General features: G+C 47.1%; 1 protein-coding gene across 5 annotated transcripts in view; it reads left to right on the top strand.

The window, feature by feature from the left end:
- The window catches only part of phex (phosphate regulating endopeptidase homolog X-linked), a 16,030-nt gene extending 11,401 nt beyond the window's left edge, over nucleotides 1-4,629 (top strand). For all 5 annotated transcript variants that reach the window (XM_011489129.3, XM_011489130.3, XM_011489128.3 and 2 more), the window contains 9 exons: nucleotides 1-88; nucleotides 157-215; nucleotides 893-947; nucleotides 1,478-1,545; nucleotides 1,627-1,757; nucleotides 1,830-1,895; nucleotides 1,993-2,097; nucleotides 3,829-3,905; nucleotides 3,980-4,629. The exon at nucleotides 1-88 is cut by the window's left edge and continues 16 nt beyond it. In XM_011489129.3, the coding sequence (XP_011487431.1) occupies nucleotides 1-88; nucleotides 157-215; nucleotides 893-947; nucleotides 1,478-1,545; nucleotides 1,627-1,757; nucleotides 1,830-1,895; nucleotides 1,993-2,097; nucleotides 3,829-3,905; nucleotides 3,980-4,082 (752 nt within the window). In that variant the 3' untranslated portion in view covers nucleotides 4,083-4,629. The remainder of the gene's footprint in view (nucleotides 89-156; nucleotides 216-892; nucleotides 948-1,477; nucleotides 1,546-1,626; nucleotides 1,758-1,829; nucleotides 1,896-1,992; nucleotides 2,098-3,828; nucleotides 3,906-3,979) is intronic.
- The last annotated feature ends 5,643 nt before the right edge of the window (nucleotides 4,630-10,272 follow it).

The raw sequence follows: 10,272 nt of genomic DNA, 5'->3' as shown, positions 1-10,272 counted from the left end.
AGGATTACTATGGCAACGTCATGCAGACTCTGAAGTTTTTTGCCCAAGGGGACATCTCGTGGCTTCGAAGGAGCGTTCCACGAACAGAGTGAGCGACTCCTCGCTGTCTGTGGCTCCGCCTTGCACACGTCTGACTCGTGCGACTCTTGTTTTCAGGTGGTTCACAAACCCAACAACCGTGAACGCCTTCTACAGTTCATCCACTAACCAGATCCGTAAGCCGCCGCGTCTTTGTACCCCATCACAGAATGCTGTTTAAAGATCTGATATGTATGGAGATCAGGACACGAGTGATCACACAAGTTCTGGACCATCGTCTCCATTCTTAAAGTATTTCTTTAGATAACATAAAGTCTGTTCCAATTGTGCATCATATTAGTGTTTCTTAAAAAAAGGGAACTTGGTGGATTTTATGTCATCACTTAAAGAAATGTAACATTTACAAATAGAAATATCCACATCTTTGGCATAAACCAGAAGTATTTTTTGTTTTTGAATTACGTCAGTAATTTGGTTTCAGAACAGGATGGATGCTTAAATTCTCCTAGTAATTGGTAAACGAGTGACCATCAGGGACAAAGACTTGTCCTCTGTGAGGTCATGGTGATGAGGCGTCTGCTGCGTTAGCTGGACTCAGGTTCACCGCGTTCACCAGCAAAGACAAATGAGCTCAATAGTTAGTTTTGTTGTTTTTATTTATTGTGATTTCTTTTTTCTGACAAATGAAATGAAAACAAAATATTAAAAAATCAGATAAATTAATCATTTAATGTGATTTCATGAAAACGTTAAATCCATAAAAGTACACAGACTTAATACAAATGTTAGCATTTTAAAGTTGAACATATAAAGGCAGCAGCAGCCAGAGGACCTGATTCCTTTCTGTTTTCAGGATTCCCTGCTGGAGAACTTCAAAAACCCTTTTTCTGGGGACAAGAGTTTCCCAGGTAAGATTGACCTTTGACCTTGCGTGCCTCAAAAAGGTTTCTCCAGGCTTCTCTCAGTCCCAGTGAGAACATTTCCTTGCCCTCCATCCAATCTGGTCTCTGCAATCCTCTCTGTGACGTGAAGAGGACGATCCAGGTCTCTGACGACCGCGGTTTTCCGATGGAATCGATTCTCCCTGAAAGGCTGACATGTAGGCCTCTTCATCCAGCAGACGGATGTTTGTAGTTTTTCTCCCAGTCACCAAATTCAGGTGACAGAAGTCCCGTTAAACCAGGTTATGTTACCAGGGCGACCGCGCTTCTTCCTGGCTGAGTCCAAATGCAGAACCTGTTCTGACATTAGCGCAGAACAGCCGGGTGGGGTTTGGACCGGAACCGTAGTTCTTCAGGATTTGCTGGTCTGTTTTCTCACCGTTGGCTAATTTTTCAGAAAGCCCCTCAATGTTTTGAGACCTTGGCATGTTTTCAACGACACGGTTTCAATACTTGATTCATTTCACTTAAAACTGATTGTGATTTTGGCTTCACAGGTCTTTAAGTTACGGCGCCATCGGCGTGATCGTTGGACACGAGCTCACGCATGGCTTTGATAATAACGGTAAAAACTGGATGTCATTTCATCTTTTTAGCCATAGATAATTTTATAACCTTCAAACGTTTTTTTTTTTTTTTTTTAAAGGTCGCAAATATGATAAAAACGGCAATCTTGATCAGTGGTGGAGTAACTCATCTGTGACGGCTTTTACCGAGAAGACTCAGTGCATGATCGATCAATACAACAGCTACCACTGGGAGGAGGCCGGCCTCAACGTAAAGCTCCATGGCCATAGAATGTCATGACGGCCTCTCTGAAGGCTAAGCTTTAAATGGTTTGGTCCACAGGTACGGGGTAAAAGAACTTTGGCAGAAAACATCGCAGACAACGGGGGAATTAGAGAAGCGTTCAGGGTACGTCTGAGCAACGAGAAGCGACTGATGGGTCAGTATTGTGGTGGATGTTACCAAGACGTCAAGGTGAGCCTGTGCTTCCCGTTTCCCTGTGTAGGCGTACAGGAGGTGGGTGGATGACAACAGAGGAGGTGTGGAGGAGCCTCTGCTGCCAGGAGTGGACTTCAGCAACAACCAGCTGTTCTTCCTCAGTTATGCACACGTAAGACCAACGCAGACGTATTCCGACTCGGCTGGTCCAGCCTACGCGGTAACAGACCTGGCTGTTACCGCGTAGGCTGGTCCATCTTCCAGATGGCTGATGTCCAGTGATGAGCTCACAGACCAGTAAAGATGGAAGAGCTCTCACCACGTCCCACGCTGAACGGGACATTCCCCGCGCTTCAACATGTCCAGGACGTGTCCTATTGTTTGACGGGTCATGTCCACAGACGGCTCTTCCACTGGTTTGTCTTGATGTGAAAAGACCTGAACTCCTTCCTTCCCTGTTTATGATCAGAACCCCCCGATGCCCGGTTATTTAACACTAAACTCCAAAAACCATTTTCTGTACATCATGACCCAGGTTTGACCTCTGACGTTTTGACAGCAGTGATACTGTCCCAGTGTGGGTGAGGAGGTCCTGCAGGGTCTGAAGTCCCCCCTTTTGCCTTCTGCCCATCTTCAGCTCAGATTTTCACATTATTCCGTCCTCTTGGTGATGCTGATCCAGACCCCTGCTAAGTGCTAAACGGTCTGTGTTCTTGGTCTGCGTCTGGTGTCCGGCTGGTAGACCTCCCTGTGCTTCTGTTGGGAACAGAACATGTAGGTGTTGGCTGCTCCTTCGGCGAATTCATCCCTTCATGGCAGTTTCTCTTTTTTCTGCTCTTTAAAGTTTATTCTTTGCAGTTTTTTCTCCTGAAAATCCTTTTTCAGACATGTTTGAGGTGATGAGTTTCACTACACTCTTCCCAAACTGTCCATGATCGTTCACCGTTAATTCCACGTTGATGCAGAAGCAGAGGATCCAGATTCTGATGTGACTGAAGTTCAAACGGGCTTTAATTACCTCTGAAAAACTGCAGGTCTGTGTCAAACCCCTCTGCTGGGCTGAAGGCTGCAAAAGGCTCTGTGACTAGCACTGAGCACATACTCATGTGACGTCACGTAATTCTGTTAAATACTCATTTGTTTATAAGTTTCATTCTTAAACTAATCTTGTCACAAATTTTTTATAGTAGCAACATTAAGAATTAATACATTACAAAAGACAGTTTGACCCAAAAATGTATGAAACTGTCAAAAATTACTTCTCTTTTTTTCCAATTTCTATTTTTTAGGTAAAGAAAAATCTACTATTTAATTGTCTTTTGGTTTTTACCATAAATGTTAATTATGAATGAGCAGAGCACATGTTGGTTTATCAGGCGGTTGGTCAGACGGACTGATGGGAAGTTTTTCTCATGAACTGACTTGTTCATGTTTTCCTCTTTTCTCTGTAATAATCAGACTTTACAAAGAGAACAAAAATGAACAACTTTAACAAAAAATCTCAAGGTGAAGTTGGAGCACATAAAACTATACTCTCACTTTTTTAGTTCATAACAGTAAAGTACAGCATGTATCACTCCACCAGGCTCTGACCACAGTACCCACAATGCACCAACAATCCATCAAGCAGTGCAGCTTTGTAGTTTGCCAAAGTCATACAGAAATATTTTCTGTTCCACAGAAAAGCGGTTCCAGGTCAGAGAAGCGACCTTTAAACATGAGGAGCTCCGTGGATTTGAAATGTTCCTTCAAATACGGAAAAACATTTCCATTTGTCTTGGTTTACTGCACTCAACGTTTTTGGGAAAATCCTTTCACTCTTTACCGTCTTGTCATGTTAAGCACTTCCATTTTTTATGTAAGGTGCTATGCAAATGGATTGCCTGACCTTTGACCCCTGCAGGTTAGATGCAACTCCTACAGACCAGAAGCAGCACGTGAGCAGATCCAAAATGGAGCTCACAGTCCACCAAAGTACAGGTGAGCACACGCCAACCCGAACACGCGGGGCCTCCATCCGGCCTCCTGTAAACCGCCGCTGCTGCTGCCTGCAGGGTCATAGGAGCCATGAGTAACTACGAGGAGTTCCAGAAGGCCTTCAGATGTCCAGAGTCTTCTGTGATGAACCGCGGGTCGCAGTCCTGCAGGGTGTGGTGATCCCTCATCCCATCATGAACCAGAACGGGACCGGAGCTGCTGCCAGGATCCTCAAAGATGGAGATGCTGGACACAGATGAGGTTTCAATCCTGGGGGGTGTAAACATGTGTTCCCTTGGAAACCTTCTGGTCTCCAACCTGCAGCTGGAAGTTTAAAATGTTTCCATGGTTGTCCATGCAGTATTCCTGCATGTGTAGCAGCTAGTGGATAAAATGAATCCGTGTGAAGGACTACAGTTTAGAAACACTATTAAAAACAGTTTTCAGCTGTTTTTCTTTAAAAAACCTTCTGCAACATGTTCACCAAATTCCAATATTTAAGAACTTGTACAAACGTAACACTTGAAAATATCTGTTGCTATATTCAACATGGCTGTTAAAGGTGCATTTCAGACTTATATGCAAGTATAAAGAGGATCCAGGCATGAGGAAGAACTGTAGTCTTTACTTTGTGTAGTATTTTCAGTTACTGTGAAAATTCAACATTGATTCAGTACAATAACCTGCTGGATGAACTTCTGAGAATAAAACTTTTAAACAGACTAAACTGGCATCCCTGTTCTTAGACCCCCCCCCCCCCCCCCCCCCCCCCCGCGGTAAGGAAAAACTCCCCAAAAATAACGGATTTTGGAAAAAATGAAGAAACCTCGGGTTTCCACATGGAGGGATCCTCCCCCAGGAAGGAAGGATCTCTGCTCTTCCTGCTGATCAGCCGGTCTGTTCATTTTGGACCAGAACACCTCAGATCTTTTTTCAAATACCTAAACATTTATAAAAATCAAAGTTTTGTATCAAGCTTTCAATCAACAGTTTGCATCTTTGGAAACCGTTTCTCTGTTTGTCGTTGGTACATTTTTGCTTTAGTTCAGCATCTGACTGCTTTGGATCCTGACATCTGTTCTTGTTGGACGTCAAAGACCAGCAGTCAGTTCTTTTGGGTTGACTCTGGGGATTACCCATAATCCTCCTTTGTGACGGGCCTTGTCCTGATGTCGGGGCTCATCTGTTCCATTTAGATTCTACTCCCGACAGATTCCGTTCATGGGGGGGGGCAGAGTTGACATTAGTTTGGTCGAAGGTAAAACTTGGTGCAGACAAAGGTTCGCTTCATGTTTTGTTGGACCCTTTGTGTGCCGCGACTGTGGGATGTGATGCGTTCCATGTGTTCTGCAGAAGTTAGCATGTTTTATTAAGAACGTGTTCTTTAAAAATGTTCCTTTAGACATTTATGGCTCAAACACACATCACTGATTCACAGATGCAGTTACCATGGCAACTTGTTCTGTGGTGAAGGAGCCCCTGGAGTTGGGCGTGTGCGCTTGTAGGCATGATTCCAGGTCCTCTTACAGGTTGGGGGAGGGGGTATATTTGTGGAACCCTCCCCCCCAGCAGTTAGTCTTATTGATTCCAGAATGTGCTCTGGCCTAATATGCAGAAGAGACGGCGTTCCTTTAAGTTAAAAGAACTACAGATATACGATTGAGAGCCATCAGCTGGGGGTTCTTTAGTCCCGCCAGCCTTCACTGTGACAGGTGAACCTGCTGAAGAGGAGGGCTCCTCCCATCTGTACCTGTGATGTCACAAGGCCCTGAACATCAAACTGATCCTCCAGAGCTCCTCCAACCAGCACCAGACTGGAAGACTCAATCTGCAACAGGTAAGCAGCTCGGTGTGAAGAAATCATCACCTGTGGGGGCAATTATTAGGGGCAATTATTAGGAAATATAAGACCCGCAAGACCACTGAGAATTTCCCTCCACCTGGCCTCCCCTTAAGATCTCACTTCGTGGGGTCAGAATGATCACAAGAACGGTGAGCAAAGATCCCAGAACCCCACGGGGGACCTAGTGAATGACCTGCAGAGAGCTGGGACCAAAGCAACAAAGGCTACCATCAGTAACTCACTACACCACCAGGGACTCAAACCCTGCAGGGCCAGACGTGTCCCCCTGCTAAAGCCGGTACATGTGCAGGCCCGTCTACAGTCTGCTAGAGAGCATTTGGAGGATCCAGAAGAGGATTGGGAGAATGTCCTATGGTCAGATGAAACCACAATAGAACTTCTTAGTAAGAACTCTACTCGTCGTGTTTGGAGGAGAAAGAATGCTGAGTTGTATCCATAGAAAACACCATAGCTACTGTAAAGCATGGGGGTGGAAGCATCATGCTATGGGGCTGTTTTTCAGCAAAGGGACCAGGACGACTGATCCGTGTAAATGAAAGAATGAATGGGACCATGTATGGTCAGATTTGGAGTGAAAACCTCCTTCCATCAGCATTGAAGATGAAACGTGGCTGAGTCTTTTAGCACGACAGCCATCCCAAACACGTTGCCGGGGTAACGAAAGAGGGGCTTCATAAGACGCATTTCAAGGTCCTATAGTGGCCTAGCCAGTCTCCAGTAGCCACTCTCCAGATGTCAACCTTTTTGAAAATCTTTGGAGGGAGTTCAAAGTCTGTGTTACCCAACGACTGCCCCAAAACATCACTGCTGTAGAGGAGATCTGCATGGAGGAATGGGCCAAAATACCAGCAACAGTTTGTGAAAATCGTGTGAAATCTAACAGAAAATGTTTGACTGCTGTCATTGTCAACACAGGGTATAAAACAAAGTATTGAGTTGAACTTTTGTCATTGACCAAATACTTATTTTCCCCCACAATTTACAAATAAATCCTTTAAAATGTGATTTTCTGGATTTTGTTTTCTCAGTTTTTCTCCCATAGTTGATATGATGAAAATTACTGGCCTCTCATCTTTTTAAGTGGGAGAACTTGCTCATTTGGTGGCTGACTGCTTACTTTTTTACACCATTGTTAAAATATATTTATATATATATCTCTGTCCCCCTGATGCTGAAGTGAGCATGCTCCTCATGGTGTGGTTACAGGAGGAATGGGTCCTTGCTCCTTTCTCTTTTTTTCCCTGCTGTCAGGGAACTGAGGGGCGTCACTCAGACTCTACCAGCCAATCAGGAGTGTTATGTTTGCCGTCATTTGTAGTAAATGTATTTGTGACATGTTACCTTTTCATGATACACATGATCTGCTTCTGGAGCAGCATCAGAGCCAAAGTATCACACACGCTTTATAACCCACGGCGGTTTGTCAAATAAGACGCATGCTACCTACACGCTAACATGAGCTAATGCACTAACTGCCGACAGTCTTTATTGACTGCATATCTTTGCACCAACAGAATAGCCTGTAGACTTCTTTTCCTCCCGCCCTTCCCTTCTGGGGTCGGCACAGCTAATCAGCTTCCTGCATCTAGACCACCACGATAAAAATCTATGCTAACATTGGCTGCTCCATCCTTTTGTAAACGTCACTTTCTCTTTTCTTTCAATCCTCCTGACGTCATCATTGAATGGTTGCATGATAAAGACCGCCTAAGCACACCAACTAGTTGCCTGACCCTGTCTTCATCTAAAACAGGTTTTCAGACATCAGGAAGTGAATCTTTAGTGAAAATAAAAATTACTTTTTTCACAACAGCAGAGCTGCATTTTGAATTACATTATGTCAGTGAATTCAGCTGATCAAAGGGACGTTGGTGGAGACCCTGGAGCTACCACTGTTCAGTCTCTGCCTGGCCATCAATAATGATGTACTGTCTGGCTTTGTGCAGCAACGTCATTGAAACCTGGTCATTTCGCTGTAATGGCGGCTGTAAAAATGCCACCCAGGGTGATTAAACAGCTGATTTGTCCCCTGAATGATTTCCCATCAGGCACGACCAAAGGATGAGTAAACCTCTTAGCAGAGAGCTGCACATTCATCCCGAGAAAGTATTTAAATCAAATCAAAGCTTTCAGATGACCGTGATGTTCTAAACAATCAACACAACAGCTGATTGATGGCAGTAATAAAAATAATAATAATATATATATATTTTTTTTTTGACGGGTCAGGGTCTCCGCTAAGGCCATCGGCGGTTTCCCCGGCCGGTTGGCTGCCTCGGTCCCGTCGAGGCCTGACCAGAGCTCTTCTAGGGCCGGCGTTTGGGGGTGGGGGCCTGGGCTTGCTCCGGGGGGGGGGGGGACGCTTTCTGGCTCCTCTCTCTCTGTGTGGGGTGGGTGGTGCTGGGCCTGGGCTGTCGGCGCCTCCGGGGGTGGGGCCCCTGGGCTGGGTGGGCCTGGGTGGGCCCGTGGGGGGGGCGGGGGGACAGCTGTTTGACCGTCGGGGGACAGTCTGCCAGCTGTCCCCAACTTACCCCCTTCCTCATATAACCTCATATTAGGGTGAGGGGGTGGGGGGCTTAGCCTGCGATGGGCCTTGGGGGGGGGGGGGGTTACTAGGCAGTGGCCCCCCTCCTATGGTTGCCGTATGGAGTGGGCCCCCCCTCTTTCGGTTTTATTTGCACCTTAGACATGTAGGGCCCTTGGTAGGGGGGGTGCTCGGACATCTCTGCCAGCAAGCAGCAGATGTCCTCCTGGCACCCTACCCACCAATTTTAACCGCACCTTAGACATTTAGGGCCCCTTGGTGGGGAGGGTGAGGGGACGTCACTGTGAGTAATCAGGAGATGTCCCCTCAGTGCCCTACCCGCCAATTTTAACTGCACCGCCCTTAGTACATACACCCCTCCCCCCTCAATATATACATCCCAACATAAACACACACACATGCACACACACACCATCTCAAACACACATACACGCACACACATTTTGCAAGGAAGGTGGGACCTAGGACCATCTGTCCCCTACCTCTTCCCTGGTGGGGGTACGGGCCCCTTTGCAACGGCGGCCGTGTCCCCGGGGTGCCGGCTTCCTGGGCCCGGCGGTGCTCTCTCCGCGCGGTGGGGGGGTTCACATTACATCTGAGCCGGGGGTGTTCGTGTCCCTGGGGGGTGGGTTCTGGTCCCTGCTCCTGAGCGCTGGGCCCCGCCAAATTTCCAACTGTGGCCGAGCCTGGTCGGGCCATATTTACAACACCCCTTGTGGGCCCTCTTTTTTCCCCGGGGTTACCCCCTCCTGGGCGGGGGCGGCGGGCCCCTGCCTTGCTCCTCCCTGGACCAACCGTGGGCCGGGTGGGTGGCTGCCTGGAGTGCGGAGCGGGTCTCCCTTGGGGGGTCCTGGCTCGTACCTGGGGTTGGGGCGGGGGGATGCCCGGAACTCTCGTCTAGGGCTGTGGGCGTCCTTCTCCGGTGGGGCCCTGCGTTGGGCTCTCCCAGCGCGGCGGGGGGGCTGCTTTCCTGGTTGGGCTGGGGCGGCGCTCTCTTTCCCTCTGCGCCTCCCTGCTGTAGTATCGCTGGGTCTCGCGATACTACAGCATCACGCCTACTACAGCATCACGCTCCGCCCTTTTTGTACTACATTTGAACCTTACCATAATGATTAACAACCAGTAAACTTGTTGCTTTATGCTGCTTCATGGTCTTACCCCCTTCCCCTCCTATTATCACCCCCTACCCCCCCTCTCTCTAACGTCCCTCCCTCTTCTTCCCCTCTTTCCTTTTCCGTCCGGTCCAACACCAAAGATTTTCAAACATGTTTGAAATTAATAAAGTTTGGCCTCAATTACAAAAGGGGTTTATTCAGACATACCTTTGGTTTGTCTGAAGATTAATAACCCCTCTTGTAAAAGTAAAATATGTCCAACACAAGAGGCCCTCAGCTCTCATCTGTCTGCCTAGCTGTTGGACAGGACAATTTAAAAAAAAAAAAATTATAATAATACATTTTATTTAAAAGCGCCTTTCAAAACACCCAAGGTCACCGTACAAAGTTAGAGGTAAAACACAATAAAATCACGACATGTTAAAAACAATAAATAAATTGGATTCATCAGTAAAATCAGCTGACAGAAGATGAGAAATTGTGTTCCGGAAATGCGAGCTTAAACAGATAAGTTTTTAGTCTGGATTTAAAGATCAGAAAGGAGTCAGTGTTACGGAGGTCTGGGGGGAGAGAGTTCCAGAGTTTGGGAGCAGAGCGACTGAAGGCACGGCTCCCCATGGTGACCATACGGGCCGGAGGGACAGAGAGCTGAAGGGAGGAAGAAGACCGAAGAGAGCGAGAGGGAGTGTTAACATGGAGGAGATTAGAGAGATAGGAGGGAGCCAGGCTATGGAGGGCTTTGAAAGTGGAGAGAAGGAGCTTGAACTGAATCCTAAAGGCTACTGGAAGCCAGTGCAGTTGCTGGAGAACGGGAGTGATGTGATGGAAGGAGGGAGTTCTGGGGCC

This window comes from Oryzias latipes, chromosome 20, assembly GCF_002234675.1.
Source record: "Oryzias latipes chromosome 20, ASM223467v1".
Classification (NCBI taxonomy): Eukaryota; Metazoa; Chordata; class Actinopteri; order Beloniformes; family Adrianichthyidae; genus Oryzias; species Oryzias latipes.
Note: the sequence above shows the minus strand (reverse complement) of the source record. Positions and strands in the feature narration are given on the sequence as shown.